We start from the raw sequence: 20,656 nt of genomic DNA on the forward strand, positions 1-20,656 counted from the left end.
AATAAGTTGCTTTTAGAAAAAGGTGATTGACAGGGAAAGGAGTGAAGGAGAGAAATGCCCAAAGCTATATACCTTTTGCACCCTCGTCCTAGAGAAGGCTTTTTCCTGAAGGAGAAGGTGGAAGTGGGAAGATGGGTCTCTCACCTTAGTTCCCACTTGGGAAATACTTAGAGTTTCCAAGCCCTTCCTGGATTTGACTGATGGGCTCTTAAAAGTCAGTTCTGCCTCTGATGGTGGAAAATACTCTGACCATTCATTCATTTATTTATTCTTCCATTAAACATTTGCTGGACCCCAGTAACAGGCATTGTGGATAATTTAAATTCAAGATAAAGTGATCTTTTCCCTCAAGGACTTTGCCATCTATTGGGGGCAGTAAGTCATACTCAGGTTTCTATGCTACAAAGTGGGTGCATCAGCAAGTAAGACGGCCAACCTCCATGAGCTTTGTTTTAGGAAACCAACCCCTCAAGGAATGCGTATGAGTCCATCAGCTTTCCACTGATGGAGACTCACAAGAGTGTACTCACAAGCACCATGTGGACGAAATGAAAGTATGATGACAAGAATAAGTAATTTATTAAGCATTAAAAGACACTATTCCCAGAGTTGTATGTACATTGACTTATTCGATCTTCACAATAACTTAAATAAGTTCATACTGTTGTTATGCCCACTTTACAGATGAGGAAACTGAGACCATTTGAGGGTGTGAAGCCTGTCAAAGGTGACTCAGTCAGGAGTGGTTGGAGCACCAATCCAGCAGCATAGGCTGTGCTCTTAGCCACCCTGCTATACTGCACCCACGTATACCCAAACATGCCCAAAAATCCAGTTCTAAAAGGAATAATCTCATTGTGTTGGCCACATACACTACCAAACTCCAGTGCAGGCTCATTCTACCAAAATATGAAGGCAATGGGACAGAAAGCTTAGGGAAGTGAGTTCTACGTGGTTATCTAATTTTCATCAGATGCTTTCAGGCCTTGGACCTGCAATGTCCAAATAATCTTCACCGGGCAGTGTTATCTGAGGTGGTGTGTGAGAGAGTGACACACACACTTCCCATACAAGACTGTGGAGCCAGCTGCCTGGCTGACAGCCGGCAGAGAATTCATGGAACTTGGATGGCCTTCAGAACTGGTACCCCATGAAACAGGTCGCCTTATCTTGCTGCATTTATTTTTGCTTATGGGAACTTACCACCACGGGAATGCTGCCCCTGTTCTAAGTGCACAGGATAAACCAAAACAATGGAACAACAGCTCCAGGGAAACTACAGGCTGGCTCAGTTCTGAAAGGGCCGTTTTGGAGGAAGGCAGAATTTTAGTGATGGTAAGGAGGGAGATGACAAAGAGCACCAGTCTCCTGCACCATCTCTCTTTGCATACATGTGAGCTTCGTTTACAACACTTAGAGCTTTCTGTTGAAGCTGGCTCTCACTAACATTGCCAGAATTAGGATAGGATAAACCACGCTGGACGATCAGCCCCCAGTGTTACCCTTCAGACCCTAGTCATCCATTCCAACCATGTGGCTTCCTGAAATGCACCAGGTGTTTTCCAAACTGGTAAAACTCCTGATGAGATGGAGAACGGTAGAGCAAAGGCTAGGTCATCAAAGCGTCTGGGTCTCAATTTACATCTTAATTTGCATGATCAGTCTCCTATAGCTGAGCTCTCTAAGGTCCGTCAGAGCTTCTTACAGGTCCTGGGAGCAGGGAATTCAGGCTAATTTGCATGATGACCAGGTACCAAGCCCATCTCTCAATTCTTTCTCAACACAGAAGCATGGTGATTGATACAGAATGGTAGTGGAGTACAATGCCGAGTGGATGGGTGAATAAATAAACACATATTTGAATATATATACATATATTTGCAGGAATGAATAAGTGAATAATAAATGAATGAAAAGTACAAGCATGAAACATATTTAGTATCTAGTTTTGGCAGATCCAGAAGATCATTTCCAGTAATTAAAAAGAATAAAATGAAATTCAGTCACTGATAGCTTTATAGTTGTGTGTCTGCAAGGTCTCTCTCACCTACATCAGCCCAGCATACTTATTCTAATTTTATCTGTTATATTTTGTGGCAACTTATCTTTACGTGGAAAGCAGGGCTGTATTCCAGCAGCTGTCAGGCCATGACACAGAGACAACTGTCTGTTCTGCTCGCTCATAAGAGTGAACATGATCAGTGGCCAGGTGGGTAAAAGACACCAAGAAATGGAGGTCGCTAAAGACCTGTTTTGGAAGGGCTTGTGAAAGCTCTCACTCCTCCACGTAAGGTGTGAGCCCACTGCGGCCAGGTGGAGAACAGCCTCCTCTTCATCACGGCACAAGGCAGCTAAGCCGTAAGGCACTGGTGGGATGTGGGGCAGCACTGGGAGGCCGCAGTACGGGAGGTGGAGCAAAGGAGGAAATAATACTGTGCTAAGGCAACTCTGCGGGAGGTGCTTTGGAGCTAATTCCTAGACCAACAGCAGCCCAGACAGAATGAAAGAGCGAAAATTCATGCGACTGCAGGGAGGGTCTGTGGACTGGAAGAATTAGAACTGAGTAGCTAGGGCAGGAAAGGGACCCTTAGTGGTGTTTAGGGAGTTCAGGGAGCGAGTCACCACTCTGCAAGGAGTGTCTTTATATGCCAGGAGCCGCAGTGGGCACTGGGGATAGAATTTTGACCAACACGCTCCCTGACCCTGCGGAACTTGCAGTCTGGTGGGCAGTAGAAAGATTGCTGGATCTGGGGTTGCGGTCCCCGCTACCCCTCTGGGTCACCCTGCGCAAACCGCTGTGCCCAGCCGGGCTTTACATCCTTTTTAGGGGTAGGATGAACGAGCATCCTTGTGTTCAGTTGCCAGAGCTCTTCTTTTCAGCCGAAGAAATGTTTATTTGAAATTCACCGATCCATCGTGTTTGTCTTCTTTTTATTTTGAATTCAAGTGCAGTGCATTATATTATCTTTTATTTTAAACAGCATGAATAATACAGTCTTGCATTTGTAAAATTCTCAGTGTCTCTATAGCCATCCATTTATGCATTCTTTCCGTCTAACAAGATATTCAAGAGCAGAGTTCCCCACATTTCCTTCCCTTGAAAGATCCTGGATCATTTGAATTTTAATGGCGAGTGCGTGCCATTTCTACAAATAAAACAAAGCCTTTATCATTTGCATAAGAATGGAATAAATTGTTAGGAATCTAGGTCAGTGAAAGAGGAACCTGACTCAGTAAGTGTGAGAGCTGTGATCTTGGGAAGGGCGTCTGGGGTCCCAGTAAACACTGTCCCTCGTTTACTTGGCATTGCTCTCTTCTCTTCAGGTACCAGACGTGCTCCAACAACGGGCTGGTGGCGGGGTTCCAGAGCCGCTACTTCGAGTCAGTGCTGGATCGGGAGTGGCAATTTTACTGCTGTCGCTACAGCAAGAGATGCCCGTACTCCTGCTGGTGAGCTTGGCAGTCACACGCAGCCCCTCAGAGCTCCTGGGGCTGGAGGAGAGCTTGGGGGGTGCCCTGGTGCATGTTTCTGGCTACAGATAAGTCTGGGCTGTCACAGATTTGAAATGCAGCAGCTAGCATATAAAAGGGAATGAATGAATGAATGAATGAATGAATGAAAGGCTAGAATAATAGTCCCTCTGGGAGGAACCTTACAGATCATCAACCCAGTGCTCCTACACCCCTCTTTTGACAGAAGAGGAAACAAACAGAACAACAGAGCAAGGAAGTGGCTTGTCCAGAACCACCCAGCAGTTTCATGGGGCTTCTCCTCTACGCTGAGGTCTGCTGACTCCCGTTCCAGTGCTCTTTCCCCTCTCTCACACTAACTTCTCGTTGCATCCAAGGCTACTGGACCTATCTGGGAACCTGTGTTTTCCTGCAGGCCTTCTTTGGCAGAAGCCAACTCTGTTCCAGGTCACAGTGGCAAACGTAGCATATAGTTATAGACTGGAAAAGAGATCTGTGTTTTCTAGATCACTTTGTAATTCCATGCTGTGGAATTTTGCTCCTTTCCTGCCCACTGGACTGATGCCAGATATCCCCTGAGCTGGCCTTTGAGTTGAATGGGAGAATGTCTATATGGTTATTTACCCTGATAACTGACACTGGATGTTGGCAGTACAACTGGTCCCAAGCTCTTCAGTCTGCGCACAAGCCAAGAATTTCTACTTTGGACAAAGGGATCCGAAAGTGCCAACATTTGAAGGTTGGCTCACTCAAGTGATGTAGCTTACTCTCTGCAGTGTGATGCTTGGAAGGGCAACCTTGTGGGTTATACTTACCCTCTGCCAACCAGACACCATTACTCCACAGATGCCCAAGGGAGGCACCATGTCTCTGGGGACTGGCGGCTTTGCTTCTGTGTGAAGCAGTGATAAATAGTAAAATCAGAGCTCAAGGTCAGTGGGTATCAGTAGCTATCTGATGGGGCAGGGACCTTGTCCAGGTCTCCAAACAGCCTCCATAAGGCTGTTCCCACTCTACTGCAGCAGGTGAACAGGCATGACTGGGGTGTAGGATCCAACTCTGACAGGTCCTGAATCAAATACCTAAAGCTCTCATCTTCTGGGGTAGGGTGGAAGGAGCCCTGATGTGGGCAGCAGAAACCTGAGTTCAGAGCTCTGTACTGACCCCTGCCCTCTCTCCCTCTCTCTTTCCCCTCTTCCTTCCTCTTCTTCCCACTGTAACTGTGCCTTCTCTAGAAAGTCACTTTATTTCTCTGTAGAGTCTCAAGTCCATCACTTACAATGAGGACCACCTTTTCTGGATCTGTGAGATGTTTAAAAACCTGATGAAAGCTAGAGGTCTCATATTCAAGAAAAAGAAAATGCATTTAAGCATATTTACACAGAAGTTTACAGAGAATTTCAGGAGCCCTCAAGCTCCCTGAAGGCCACTAGTGGACATCCTGGATCCTAAGCTGAAACCCACGGGACTGAAAAATCTTTGAGGCTTTGTAGAGCCGTAAACACCTTTGACTCCAAAGGTGCTTTCGTAAAGGATGATCCAGATGCCCAGACTGTTTGCAAAGAAAGGAGGAAGTTTCTAAAGATGACTGAGCCGTGGCGGGAGTTGGGAGTCAGTAGGAGCCTGCCAGCTGTGACCTGAGAAACTGGGCCATCCCCAGTCTTCCCTTCCCCAGTCTGCGAATGGCCCTCCCACAGTGACACCAGCCTCCCTTTGTTGCTAGGCATTAAAAGCAAGTTAAAATACAAATCAATTATCTGAGGAAATAAACAACAAACTAGTCCTCGGTCAAGAAATCCATTACCATTTCAGCAAGACTTCCCCTTGGTCAGGCTCCAGAGGAATGTGTCAGGGATGAGGGACACCAGATGGCCCAGGGAGCAGGTGCAGGAGAAGGGGTGGAGGAGAAGTCAGCCCAGAGCAGGGCTGCAAGGGGGAGGATGGACAGCCCAGGGGCAGCAGGAGGGCTAGGAGCAGGGGCCCTGTTTTCCTGCCCTGCATGGATGCCTCTGTTACAGCGCTTAATACGCTGCATTTTAACTATGTATGTACAGTTCCCTCTCTCCACCTAGGTGGGGAGCAGCTGGACGATGTAAGGAACAACTTGGTCTTTGTAGGGCTTGGAATTCTAGTGTCTGCTTAATAATTATTGCATAAACGTTCAAATAAATGATCCTGGAGGCCATGCAAGTAAGGTGAGGAGGCCAGAAAGCAGAATTCACTTACTTTCTCTAAAAGGACTTTTTGTTTATTTGTTTAATCTGCGTCCACTCCTGCACCTTCGCCCTAGAATGTAAGCTCTTCACAGACAGAAATCTTTGTGTTGGTACATCCCGAGCCCTGTAACAATGCCCAGCACATAGTAGGCACTCAGTAACGTCTGTTGAATGAATGAATGAGTGAATGACTTCAGCCTACTTCCTAATTTGGTGAGTGTTAAATGAGATGATATGTGCCTGGTATTGCCACTGGCTATTCCCACACAGAGCCCCCTTCACCCCCTCAGCTGCAACAGAGACCCAGCCCCCTCGTCAACTAACAGACCTTTCAAAAGCAGACTCTGCCCGAGGTCATCGCGGTCAGGGGTCAGATCGCCACGCAGAATGCAGAACCTGTGACAGGAGGTGGTTATGCGGAGGAACAAGGAACTGCCCACTTGGCCAGTCTGCTGGCGGTGTACTGACTCATTCCTCCCCAGGCAGATGAGGAGGGAGCTGGGGCAGCTGCACGTCTCATCACAGCGAGGCCCAAGGTCTCTGCCAAGATGAGCGAGACACCCCTGCCTCACCTGGCGGTCACACAGTCACTCGCTGGCCAGTTGGCTCCTCACCATACAGAACAACAATACGGAGTGGACTCAGGGCGCAAGGCTTTCGGTGACAAGGCAGGCAAGAAACTGAGGCTCACTTGGTTTTAAAAAAAAAAGTTGTCAAAGAGCAGAGGTAGGAGGTGAACAGAGGTGAAGGTGGAATGAAGGGGGAAGCTTCTAAATCTTCCCAGAGTCCCGTGATTCTATGGAGTTCTGTGATCTGTGTCACTGCCCTAGTCATTGCGGCTTAAAGCGTATCCTGTTTTTTTGGATGTTGAGACCTGGAAGCCCCACAACCCCCACCCCAGGTCTTCTGTCTCAAAACTCTGCTAGTTTTTTGATGATGCCCCAGGCTTGCAGTGGTCACCTGAGGGCTGGTTCCAGGCTGCTCCTGCTCCTCACGAGTGCGAGATGTCCTTCCTCTCGCGCACTTTACAGCGGGCTTTTCAAGTTCCCTTAGATGCAGCCCACCCTGCTGAGATGCTACGACTCTAGTGATATGTATGCGCTGTGTATGTAGAGCCAAAGTCTTCAGGTTAAATACTGGCAGATAGAGATGAGCAACTTTTTTTTTTTTCAAGTTGCCCAGGACGTTCAAATTTCTGGTAGCAAAATTTAACCTTGGCCTTAGTCTACAATGCTCTGTCCACCTTCCCTCACCACGGCATCCTCGCCCTTCCCCACCCCACCCCACCCCACCCCCCACGTCACTGACGGTTGGTAGAACCAAAGGGGTAGGGGGAGAGAGGATAACAATTTGGAAAGACACAGCAAGTCAACTTGGAAGCGGTCCCTCTAAGGAAGTCTTCGCCTGGCTGCACCTCTTTCTGGTTGTGTAGTGTCACAGCTGAGAGCTACCGCAGTTGTCAAAGGAAAAGGTACTTTTTCCAAGGGACACTTGGAGCCGCAGCAGAGAGAGACTGCTATGCGCACCATGGCATGCAGTGCATGACTCACTGTCCCACTGGTGTGTCTAGACGTTTTAGTGGCATCTTTAAATTTCCTGAGTCATGACGTTGTGTTTTTCCAAACTGAATGAAGCCTCTAGGGCATGAATGAGTTCTTATTTCTTCAGCATCTCAGCATATTGCCTGGCACAATGTAGGCCCTTAATAAATGTATCGAATGAATAATCGAAATTTGCAGGCTCCCTATGAACAGTTAAGAGTGGTGAAACTTGACTCTGATATAATGATGTTTTATAGTGGGACAAAAGCTCCGTTCCCAGGCATTATTTCATTTGATTCTTTTAATAGCCCTTCAGAGTGGGAACTGTTTTCCCACACCTTCCCACGGAGAGAACTCCTGATAACCCTGTCATCTGAAACCTTCACTTACATCACTTTAATTCTCTTGAATCACCTCCCAGGGGACTGGACACGTGTGGGTGGGGGCATTTTTCTCTTCTCGCTCTGAAGGCCATTCTGCAGCACGGAGCCAACCCCGTTCTGAACAAGCGAAGTGAGCGGCTGTCCTCTGGGCTTGCAGGCCTTCATGGATTCAGGACTAGCACCACTCTGTGCAGGAAAAAAAAAATTATCATCCAACTGGCTCCCACATGAGTGCAGGATTTATTTGTTTGGTGGGAACCAAGGTGCTGCTCCCACTTCAGTCTCTCTATTTTCTCGTGAGATATTACAGCATCACTGAACTCTGGCAAGAAAGTGAATTCCTGATAGATGCAGACATGCCGTCACTAACCAGTCCCCCCTGGGATTGGATACATATGTAAATTTTACACATATTTATTTATCTATGAAAGCTTGAATTCTTAGTCCATCCATCTGCAAACCACAAGCACATGTCACTGAGGAAGCCACAACCTCTCAGAGACTGTTTGAAATAACTCCCTTCTCTCCAGCGGCTGCACGCCCGTGCACCACGCTGTCCCCCATCAGTGTGCTGAGGCTGTCTGGGCATAGACCATGTCCCAGCCACTCATGGGTTTGAACTGAGTATGAATTTCCTTTCCTAAGTGGTTCTTCTCCAGATTCATGGCCTTTCATCAGGCTCATTGAATAATGTGTTTTGACCGAAAAAATCAACATAGATGACCTTTTAGCTTTCCTCCAGCCTTGAGACGCTATGAGTCTCAGATGTTGCATTCTCCACTGCCTGGCCCCCCCTCTCCCTGATGCTCAAGTTATATGCCAGAGAAGGGTTTTGTTTTGTTTTGTTTTGTTTTAAAGAGATTTGGAATTAAGGTGCTTTTTATTTTTTAGTTTTTCTTTTCTGTGTAAATGACATTTTCTTTTTTTTTTTTAATTGAATCACAGCCAGTTACAGTATGTCCATTTCTGGTGCACAGCACAGTGTCCCTGTCCTGCATATATACATATGTTCATTTTCATATTCTTTTCCATGAAAAGTTATTTCAAGATGTAGAATATAGTTCCCTGTGCTACACAAAAGAAATTTGTTTTTTTAATCTGTTTTTATATATAGTGGTTAATTTTTGCAAATCTCAAACTCTCACATTTATCCCTTCCCACCCCCTTTCCCCCAGTAACCATAAGATTATTTACTCTGTCTGTGAGTCTGTTTCTGTTTTGTAGATGAGTTCATTAGTGTCCTCTTTCTTTCTTTCCTTCTTTCTCTTTCTTTCTTTCTTTCTTTCTTTCTTTCTTTCTTTCTTTCTTTCTTTCTTTCTTTCTTTCTTCCTTCCTTTCTTCCTTTCTTTCTTTCTTTCTTTCTTTCTTTCTTTCTTTCTTTCTTTCTTTCTTTCTTTCTTTCTTTCTTTCTTTCTTTCTTTCTTTCTTTCTTTCTTTCTTTCTTATTCCATATATGAGTGCTATCATATAGTATTTTCTTTCTCTTTCTGTCTTACTTCACTTAGAATAACAATCTCCATGTCCATCCATGTTGCTGCAAAATGGCATTATTTTATTCTTTTTTATCCCCGAGTAGTATTCCACTGTATAAATATACCACAACTTCTTTATCCAGTCATCTGTCGATGGACGTTTAGGCTGTTTCCATATCTTGGCTATTGTAAATAGTGCTGCTGTGAACATTGGGGTGCATGTATCTTTTCGAATTAGAGTTCCCTCCAGGTACATGCCCAGGAGTGGGATTGCTGGATCATTTGGTAAGTCTATATTTAGTTTTTGGAGGAATCTTCATACTATTTTCCATAATGGCTGCACCAGACTACATTCCCACCAGCAGTGTAGCAAGGTTCCCTTTGGAGAAGGTTTTTTCTTAATTCCTAGATAGCTCTAGCTAACAACAGAACCTACAAAATCAGTTAATCCCGAAAATTCTTCTCTCTTCACCCCCAAAGCACTCCAGCAAAGCTGATCTTTAACTCCCACTCTCACTGTTCAGATTTTAATACAAGACGGATAGTGTTTGCACAGCCGAGCCCCATGAAATCGTGGTAGGACAAAAATGACCTCATAAGGCCCTCAACGGTGGCGTCTGTCAGCCCCATCCCTGCCCAGACACCTGCTGCATCACTGGTCTGAGAGGCCTGGTGGGAAGGGCAGCTTCTACACTGGTTCCTCTGAGTGGGTTGGAAGCTTTGTTACAGAGGTGGAGACACCCGTACTTTGAGAAAATGGGACTGGATGTTATGTTTTAAAGCAGCTTGCATTGAGTTGAGGTGCCCTGGAACAACCATTGCCTGGCACCGCATGATGCACAAAGCACTCATTTTGTGGGACAAGAGCCCCTCTGAGCTTGAGTGAAATCAATCATGCCTTTCATCAGTGGGGTGGCTTTTGCAATTACTGTGCCATAATTATAATTTAGAAATGTATTTGGTGCCTGCATCTCAGCGATGCCGCCCTCCCTGTGCTCAAACTTCAAGAGCAGAAATTTTAGAGCTGTGTCTGGTTGTCTGGTAAGTATTGACTAACCCAGGGCCAGGACCTACTTGCTACTTAGAACAAAGTAAACCTCGCAATTCAAGACCAACTTTGTTGCTTCGTTCTCTCTAGTCTGCTCCCCTTTGCTGTATTCTAGCAATAATCATTCATTCCTCCATTCATTAATTCATTTAATTGGACTGAATATAGATGGATGTAAAATAAGTGCAATTCAAAGACTTTGATTCAGTTCCTGATGATGATGATGATGATGATAACTTTTATTTATTGAGCACCTATCATGTTAACTCATTTACTTCTTATGCACAGAAATTGCGATACGTACATGAGGGAATTGAGGTGTAAAGTTGTGACTTGTTCAACGTTCCAAACTCAATCCCAGCAGATCTGTCTGCCTCCGCATCCCATGCTGTTTGCTCATTTCTGAGCTCTCCCCATCTCAATGAGGAAATAAAACCTGGACAGGCGAAGCATTAGGAACAATACAGTAGGCATCCAGTACTGAAAACAGAAGCAAGTGGTTATTTTAGCTGGAGGGGAGACGTTGCCAGTGGAGCTGTCCCCGTCAATTACAGGACTAGGGCAACCCTGATGTAACGTGGCCAGTGAAAGCCAACATGAGTCAGAACAAATGCGCCTGCTGACCAGCTCTGGGCTTGGACAGGGAGCTGGAAACTCATTTCCAAGAGAGCAATTTGGAAAATACTTAGGGACTTTCCTCTTCTAATTTAAGCCGCAGATATTGCTGGAGCTGTTTCCCATGTTGTGACACGTATTTGAACTGTTTGAAATATAAATCTTCAAAATGCCCCAGGAGGATAGACATGAACATACTACACCCTTTTTCATACCCCCAGGGCTCAGGGTCTCTCTGCAGAGAAGGGCACTCTGATGACTACAGAGCCATTTGGTCCCACTTGATCAATTTCCCCAGCTCTTTGCAAGAGAAGCTCTTTGTGGGCAGCTGTTCCTTCAAGGTTGCTTTCCTTCATGTATAACTGTGTTTTCTTTTTCTCATCCTTGCAAAGATAATTCAAACAGGTTCTGATGCAGCACCTAGGGGGGATGCCAGCCGATTGGCAAATTAGTCTAACCTAGAATATTCTCATTCTTTGTGTCTTACCTGGAAAAGTATTTATTCTGCAAGAGGATTGATCATGAACAGATTCTGTTTATTTAAGACACTTCTCAATGATTTGCCTGTCAGAAAGGGGAATCCTCTTTTTAGCTGGATGTACAGTGCAGGCCAACCATAACACATCAAGTCTACCAATGTTGAATTTCTCCTCCATGCCCACTGCTGAACTAGGTCATAAGGGTGTATACACCTGCCACGTACCAGTGACTCCTCAAGGAGTTACTGTATTGGTCATTATCATGAAGCAAGATGCTAGACAGTATCCTGTTTTTTTATTAATTGCTAAATATGTGGTGCTGACAAATAATAGGACATTAGAATAGGATATTTAAAATAAGGTGCTAATAGGGAAGTGTAGAAAATAGGAGCAAAACAGAATCAGAGATTGGATTAACCAGAAGTTTCTCTAAAATGTTGAGCATGAGCTGAGCTCTAAAAGAATGGGTTGGAAAACATTGGTTATTCTTGTTTTGAAGAAATCTGAAGTATGGCTTCCTCAGTTATGCCCTCTGGTAACTTGTCAATGCTGAGTTTTTCTTCCAGTTTTTATGGTAGGAAGTCTGTGGTGTGCGCTTCGCTGGTATCGCGCAGGGTGGAATAAGGTCGAGGATGCGACACTAGCTGTCACGGCCCTGTTAGTTCATGTGCACAGCAGTGGAGCGCACAGCCTGCAAGTGGAGCCTCTAGGATGACCCCAGGTAGTCCAGTTGTCCCCCGTGCTGACAGGTCAGACACACAAAAAATAAATGCTAGACCTATGAAGTCTGACTTTGTGTTCAAGTCTCAGTAGTCAGTAATAAAGGTGGGGTTTGATAAAATCGTATACTGAGTCACTTTCTGTTGAGGAAGAGATTCAAAGACCTTTCCTTTAACTATTAAAAATTTAAAAAGTTCTTAAGCAACCCCTGACAGTGAGTAAAATTGGCCTCTTTAACTAAATTCAATCTGAACCCCCTTTTCTTTTTATTATTATTATTTTTAATGGAAGTACAATTGATTAACAATGTTGTGTTAGTTTCTGGTGTACAGCATAGTGATTCAGTTACACACATATATATATATTCTTTTTTTATTTATATATTATAATATTTATATATATTATAATATTTATAATTTGTTAATTTTTTTACCTACTCCCTTTTTTAAAATTTTATTTTTTGTTGAAGTATAGTTGATTTACAATGTTAGTTTCAGGTGTACAGCAAAGCATTTCATTTGTATATATATGGTTTTTTAAGATTCTTTTCTCTTGTAGCTTATTACAAGAAATTGAATACCGTTCCCTGTGCTATAGAGGAGGTCCTTGTTATTTATCTGTTTTATGTATAATAATGTGTGTCTGTTAACCCCAAACTCCTAATTTATCCCTCCTCCCCTCTTTCCCCTTTTGTAACCATGGTTTGTTTTCTATGTCTGTGAGTCTATTTCTCGTTTGTAAATAAAATTTTTATCTTTTTTCAGATTCTACATGTAAGTGATACCATATGATATTTGTCTTTCTCTGTATGAGTTACTTCACTTAATATGATAATCTCTAGGTCCATCCATGTTGCTGCAAATAGCATTATTTCATTCTTTTTTATGGCTGAGTAATTTTCTATAGAGTGTGTGTGTGTGTGTGTGTACGTACGTACGTGTGTACCACATCTTCATTATCCATTATCTACTCCCTTTTTTAAAATGAGTGTGATAATATATATCTATACTAACTACTACCCCAGGGCATTCCAGAAATTGATTGAACAACAATCTTCTCAAAAGAGATGCTTTGCAGACAAGCTGTTCACTTGAACAGGAGGCCTTTGGTTACGACCAAAAATGAAGCAGTAGAGAATGCTAATTAAAGAAAGTGTTGGTTGACTTTTGTCCCCCTTTGAAACTTAGAAGTTTGTGATTTAAAGAAAATGCAAGCCTCTCTTTCTCACCTTATTCCCAATGTATTTAACTATCCAAATAATCTGGAGGTAGATCAGCAAAAACTTAAAAACTAATAATCTAGTCTAATAATTTCCAAGTAGTTTTCGCAGTTGGATTTAGCCTAATGTAGTATTGCCTTATGTGGATTCTGCCTCAGCACATATTAAAATGTTTCACAGTTAAACTTTTTTCAAAAATTTATTTTTTTTTTGGTGGGGGAAGGAGGTAATTATGTTTATTTGTTCATTTATTTATTTTAGAGAAGGTACTGGGGATTGAACTAAGGACCTCATGCATGGTAATCATGTACTCTACCACTTGAGCTGTACCCTTTCCCCCAGCAATGAACCTTTATACATTGTATCTGGAGAGTGTTTTTAAAGTTCTGGATTTTGTGTTCTCTGATATAAGAAAAACACATCCTACTTCATCTCTTTTAACCCTAATTTTCATTATCCACATTCTCTACAAACTCCTCTTTCTTTGAGTAAACTTGAATCTAGCCCTTGCTAGACTCCTCAGGGATCACTAACCAGTGGATTACAAGTGAGGCCCTATAAGGTTCATTTATGAGTCATTTAACATTTTCACTAGGATGAGGAAGTCTTTGTTCTAGGTCTCTTTAGAAGCACAAAAGAGACTTCTACATTAGCAGAGCTTCATTTCCTTTCATAAACGTTAAGCAGAAATACACGTAACCCACTCCAGGTTGGGCTTGGTGTCCTGATAGAGCATAATTATGTCTTGAGAAGAGAAAAATCAGCAAACAAGGACAACCGCATAATATGGGGAGAGGAATGGTTATGAACAAGGGAGTGTTGTCTTAGTGGAGTCTGGCTAACCCAGGTTATCTTGAGCTAACCTTTGATCTTGTTGCACCTAAGCACTGAGATCCTCCTAGGAGACCTTCCATCTGATAAATCAGTCTTTCCAAGGTTTCATGACAATCCTTGCAATAGTAAATCTACATAGGGGAAGATCATTCTATCATCATCATAAAATGACCTGGTGACCCCAGATTGTATTAAATTACTGACACTCACTGTTTGTTTGCCAAGCAGCCTTGGGGGTGCAGATAAAGGCTTTGGGGAACTCACATCATACTGAAAGGACTATTTTGGTTCTGAAGATCCCCAATGGTGAAGACTTATGAGAAACAGGAAATTCTAGATTTATTCCAGGGTAGACCACAGCGAACCTACTCAGAGAGGACCAGGATTGACTTAATCTTGGAGGAGAAAGAAGGAAAGGAGAAAGAGGAGAAACAGAATTTCTCCTGATTCAACTCCTACCTTGTACTAGTATGTCACACATGGGTGTATTCGTCCCAATGATAAACCCATACAGTAACTCATTCTTCTATAGACCAGGGAACTGAGATTACGTGACTCTCCCAAGGCCATTTATTTATTCAGCGAATACTTACTATGTACCAGGAGTTGTTTTAGGTGCCAGAGAAACAATGGCAGGCAAGGTAAAGACTATCCTTGTATACTTTAATGTTTTTCAAATACTTTTTTGATCATGACTCACAGTAAAAAAAATATGTATCAAGCTATCACATAATACAAACTACACACGTGTGTATTTGAAACAAAGTTTTTACACACACACAAGAATTTATCATTAATATGTACAATGAAGTCTCTGAGGTTTTCTATTCTATTTCATTTTCTTTTTTAAAGCTTATTTGGTAATAGCTAATTAAATTGATTTCGTGATCTACTAGAGTCACAAGCCATAGTTTGAAAACATGGTTCTTGTTGACTTGAATGGATGGGCTAATATTGATACTAATATTTCCTCAAGGCCTGAGGAGTCTTCTGCACGTTTTTTAGTGTGTAGTTCAATGGCAAGAAGAAAGATCAGAAGTGGGAGGAAGCGGTCCATCTTTCTGCAGCCTGGAATGGTTTGATGGAGGCCATCCAACTCTGGTTTGGGTCTCCCATGATGCTCAAACTCCATCTCTCCTTGTAGCATGTCTCCTGTCTTCTCCCCAACAGTGATAGTTTTATCCCTGTCTTCGAACCTTTTGTTCTTCCCACAAAGGCTGACAACAGAATATCCAGGCCACTATGGGGAGGAAATGGACATGATCTCCTACAACTACGATCACTATATGCGAGGAGCAACAACCACTTTCTCTGCAGTGGAAAGGTGAGGCTTCCCCCCTGGGCTCGGGTCAGAGAGGCCAGGGACTCTCTCCATGCCAGGATCATGTCTGCAGGAATTTTGATCTGGGGTTTTCCCTATTTTAGTTTCCTACTTGGTCTAGGACTAACTGAGAGATTGGCGGGACAGTGGAATGCAGTGGGACCTGGACCAGCCCATGGAACAGCCCACCCTCGGAGAGGTGGATGGGTTCCCGCCTGCTCAGAGCAGGAAATCCTCAACTTGGTATTCCATGATGTTCTAAGCTCTTCCCTCTGCTCAATTTCAAAGAGCGTGTTTTCTTACCAAACCTTAGGAAGAGAGAACAAACATGAGTACCCACTCTCAAAGTAGACCCTCTCCAAAGCCGTTTCTCCACGGTGGCCCCCACTTTGGGCTGTGGGGAGGGAGAGAGAAGAGAAGGAAAGGGGGCTGGAGAGGAGAAACATGCTAAACTTATCAGCCATATTTAGACATTAAAAAGGGAGAATTTAAAAAACATAAAATAAAAAAGGAACTAATTTTTTATCCTCTTTCCCTCACAGTCACAATCTTATCACAAATACATCAAAATAAAACAATAAGAAAGAAACAAAAATTCTTCTCCCTGCTTATACAGAGATGTGAATAAATTCAGGTGTTAAGAGCTTGATTTGACCTGTTTAACCAGGTGATCATCACGCCACACAGCAAATGAACTCCTGAAAAGTTACTGATAAACGTTTTGCAAACAGAACAAAACTTAACTCGTAAAATTAACTCATTAAAGAATGAACTGACCAATTTGAGCATGACTTATCTTTTGTGTATATTTATGCTTTTAAGGGAAATGACTTCTCACCTAACTAAAGTTAACTTATTTAATAAGACCCATAATTTAAAAAACAAAACAAAACAACAAACATGAAGTAGCTCTGAGAAGGCACAGTATATGGGACAGGCTCCGTGAATGAAAACCCTTATGTTTGCACAAAGAAGGACCCCTCAGTTCTCACACATTCATTCCTTGTATTTTAGATACATTTTTAACTAGCTTACTTACCATTTTCTAGAGGTGGCAAATTTTAAAATAAACAGGAGTGATACTGCTTAACATGAGACTCACTTCAGCAGTGAGAAGAAACAGCTGAATGACGTGACACACACAATAATGTATTTAAGAAAAAGAAAGAAAGGAAAGGAAAGACTTAAGAACTCAAAGGCTATGGAAGCCCAGTGACATCTCGCAGGGGTGTGTAGCCCCAAAGGGCATCACAGGATTACAGTACAGCAGGGTGCTCAGTATTCCTAATGATGTCTCTAAGTCAACAGGAAAATTAGTGCTGCCTTTTCTGCTTAAGAAGACAGGAAGGAATACAGTAAAGAAAGAATGCCACCCACAATTATTACAAAATATATATATATATATTGGCAGTTAAAATGTCCAATTGCTATCGGCTTGGAAATTTTCAGTTATGTGGCTTAATCCAGAATCTTGGAAAACTGAAATATTATGTCATGCATTTGTTTAGAATGAATATACCCATGCAATTTTGCTGCCGTCACTAGCAATCAGTGGCTTAAAGATCCACAACTTGGGTTCCCTTCACTCTGCTGAAAGATGCGGAGGCTTTTGCCTTGGAGAAATATTGTTAGTGCAGAACACACCGGGCAGGAACTTTTCCTCCATATGCAAATCATAGTGGCTTCCTCCTGCAATGGAGTTGCTCAGCTTGGGCACTGTTGACATCTGGGGCCAGATAATTCTAGATGTTAGCAGCATCCTAGCCCCTACACATGAGATGGCAGTAGCAACTCCCCTCTTCCACAATTGTGAGAACTAAAAAACTCTAGAGAGCAAAACTGCCTCTGCTTGGGAACCACTGTCCAGGAGGGAGATCAGAGACTGAGCCTGACTGAGTCCCTTGGTCCTTGTAGGGTCAAGTCTAAATTTTTCTTAGCATCAACTGACAGCCTCTTGAAGGAATAGTGTGAATGCCTGGCTTAAGCTCTTATATACCTGTGTCTGTTGGCACACAGATAAATAAGACTTGTCTACAATAGTGAAATGTGTTTGATAAACACACATGCCACCAATTTTCTTACCTCCATCTGAAACAAGCCATGCCCTCTATTGACAATTGCAGGAATAAATACTAATAAATAGTAGGTTATCTAGGCTCTTGGAGATTTGTACTAGGGACCCTGTGCCCACTTCTTCTAAGTAAACAACCTGGAGCAACAGACTCAAATTCTAAAACCTGCCTTAGGCTGTCTGAGCAGCATGTACCGAAGCTGCTGGCAAGAGTTATCCCCCAGAACTGAGAGTAGTCAGTCCCACCTTCCAGGTTCAAGGCTGAATGGAGGTCTTATCAGTGTTGGTGTTTAAGAGAAACTGATCTGGGAAGAGCCCCTGCAGACTGAAAAGGAAGGATTCTCGAAGGTTAAATGACCCCGCTCGGTTTGGAAAGGATTTGCATCATCATATACGGAATGACTCTTTCTTTTTTGCCCTCTGTCAAGACTTTGCAAAGGATGTGACAGCCATGTCCTCGATGGGGTGATGGCACCTAGTTACGGAGGCACTGTGGGACAGGGGGAGGAGCATGATATGAGTTCAACAAACTTGGAACCTGAAGTTGTCTCCTAATTATCTTAATGAAAGACACATTTCTCTGAGTCTGTTTCTTCACCTAAACAATGACTTCTCGTGAAGATTAAATGAGAAAATATGTAAAGCATCTAGTGCGATGCTGGATATGTTGGAGGACTCAGCAAATAGCAGTTACAGTGACCATCGCCATTATCATTATCATTGTTAAACGATGTTAGACCAGAAGAGTGCCCTGCAGAGTAGGCTCTCAATAAATTTTTGTTAAATGGGTGAACAAAGAACTTAGGCTAGCCCTTAGCAAAGAGCAATCCTTGAAATATATCCACACCACGTTTTTCAAAGTTGAGCAAATCTTTAAAAAAAAAAAATGGAGGTACTGGGAATTGAACTCAGGACCTTATGCGTGCTAAGCATGTGCTCTACCACTGAGCTATACCCTCCCCCATCTAAAATAGAGCAATTCTATGTCCTTTCATACCCATGCCAGGCCATTTAAACAAATACACAATTCAATTTCTGTTATGCAAGAATGACGGGTGTTTTAGAGCTGTCTCCCCCACCCCCTTCATTTCCCTGTAATAGTGTTTTCTGACGGGAAATACATAGGCTATAGCATGAAGCCTACCACATGGGAAGTGTTCAGGAAAAGAAAGAATAGATGAGCAGATGGTTAACCTGTATGTCCAAGAGGTACCTTCGGGCCAGAGCAGTGGGGAGCTGAGCACCAGTGATGAACAGGGCCTCCACACGCCGTAACTTGGCTAGTCCCCTCCTAGGTGCAACCGGAACTGTGTGAGGAGGTGTCCAGGACGCCTGACCTCCCAGACGATTACCTGGAGGTTCTCTAGAGACTTCATAGCGATGTCTTCCGGGAGGAAAGTGAGGTTAGGGTGGGTGTCCCTAAATTCTCCAAAGATCGCTCATTGCTTTTCCCTCAGCAGTGAGTCTTCCTAAGGTGTCTTTTCTCACAGACGTTAGCTTTCTGACTCTCTCCCCACAGGGATCGCCAGTGGAAGTTCATAATGTGCCGGATGACGGACTACGACTGTGAATTTGCAAGTGTTTAGATCGGCCACCTACCAGTCTGGGTGAGGGGAAGGGGGGCCAGGAGACCGGAGGACGTCCACCTATGTTCACATCAGTTGGGACTCCTAAGCGGTTTCTGCTGCTCTCTTTTCTTCTCTTCAAGCTGGTTGTTGCTGCAATGCCAGCTCTCTGGGCCTTTCTGACTAGTATCACACTTATAATGAAATCCACAATTTCTCACTTTCAACATGTTCCGTAGCAGCCACTCTATGTAAGTGACAATGGCTCTCTTGCACACATGCATACAGTGTGCCTGCTCACAGCCTGAAAAAAAAAAAAAAAAAGCCTTGTTCCTGGAACACCTGTCACAGCCTTGATGCTTCTTTTACTACCAAATGAGCTGCCTGGCGCTGAGCAGTATCCGAGAAGAGGTCCAGTGGAGTGGAGTGAAGGGGTGAAAATTAGGAAGCTGGCAATGAAGGTTCTCTGCAGTTATGTCTGGTTGAACAGGACCCAGGGTCCTCACCGCAGGCAGACCTTCTGCCTCAAGGGCACATGTTTCCACTCCCCTCCTCCACATAAGCATGCTTGCCTGGAAGGTCAAGTGCAGGAGGGAGGAGACTCGGAGGCAAAATGCGACTATAGAAAGGTTGGGGGTGCCGAAAGGCTGAGGATGGGAAGAATTTCCTAAGTGAGAAGACTGTTAGCATACCCAGTGATGAAGGTGAGCACAGAAACCAGAGGAACCTGTGAAAACTGGTCTCAAATAAGACAAAAACAGAGAGGGAGGGAGAGTCAGAGAATGGGACTCAAATTAGGAACTTGGTGGGGGAAGGAGAGTGGCCAGGTTGCTTCGGGAAATCGGACAAGGCATCTGACTCCCTGGTACCTGGGAAGGCTGGCTTATGCCCTGTAGCCAGTAGAGCTGCTGGCCAACTCACTCGGATTAGTCTCAGTTTCCTGGATGGAAAGGCTGCCCTGGGGGTCTGCTTCTCTTCTCTGTGTAGTTTAGGGGGGTCTTTTGCACAGACAGCGCTATCTTTCATCCTCCTGTAATGACTCTGTCCCCAGCCCTCTGTATTCTCTTCATCATAAAAGGAATAAAGATATGAACACTTATTATGCTGCAAATGTTAAGGGTAAGTTTTTGCTCTCCCCCTCACCCCTTTCCAATTATTCATCCAGCCATTCAGAAAATATAGCTTAGCGTTGTGATTTGGGCCAAGCACCGTGCATGGCACCAGGGTACAATAGTGACTAAGACAGTACAGTTGAGGGCTCCAATAAATAAAACAAAGTGCTAAGTGCATTCATTAAGGGTTGGACAAAGGGTGCAACCACATTTCTTTGCCTTTGCATCTAGCCTGATTCGTCCTAAGCATCCTACAGACTTCCTCCCACCAATACGTCCCATGGTTTTTAACCACAGGAAGCCCTTCTTTCCTTTATCCACACAGTTTACCTTTTCTTTTCAGATCTATGCTGTCCTTCCCTTCTCTTCTCTCCCAGGGGACCCAGGAGAGCAGGCAGCCAGGCAAAACCACAGGGGTCATACACCTTGTTATGCACCCCATCTAGGAAGCCAAGGCAGTGGCCAGCGGTGCTGCATTTCCCACAGTGAGACCCTAGCAAGGCAGAGGGGAAGAGGAAGGCAGAGCTTAGGATGCCCTCCTTTGCCTTAATGCTGAAGCTCTTTTTCCAACTATGGTTTTGCTTTATTT

At 43.8% G+C, this 20,656-nt stretch overlaps 1 protein-coding gene across 1 annotated transcript in view; it reads left to right on the forward strand.

Moving 5' to 3' along the window:
- DPT (dermatopontin) overlaps positions 1–20,054 on the forward strand; it is a 33,598-nt gene extending 13,544 nt beyond the window's left edge. The window contains exons 2-4 of the mRNA XM_006211092.4: positions 3,325–3,450; positions 15,215–15,322; positions 18,910–20,054. Of these exons, the coding sequence (XP_006211154.1) occupies positions 3,325–3,450; positions 15,215–15,322; positions 18,910–18,976 (301 nt within the window). The 3' untranslated portion in view covers positions 18,977–20,054. The remainder of the gene's footprint in view (positions 1–3,324; positions 3,451–15,214; positions 15,323–18,909) is intronic.
- Positions 20,055–20,656: the final 602 nt, after the last annotated feature.

Source organism: Vicugna pacos, chromosome 21 (assembly GCF_048564905.1).
Source record: "Vicugna pacos chromosome 21, VicPac4, whole genome shotgun sequence".
Taxonomy (NCBI): domain Eukaryota; kingdom Metazoa; phylum Chordata; class Mammalia; order Artiodactyla; family Camelidae; genus Vicugna; species Vicugna pacos.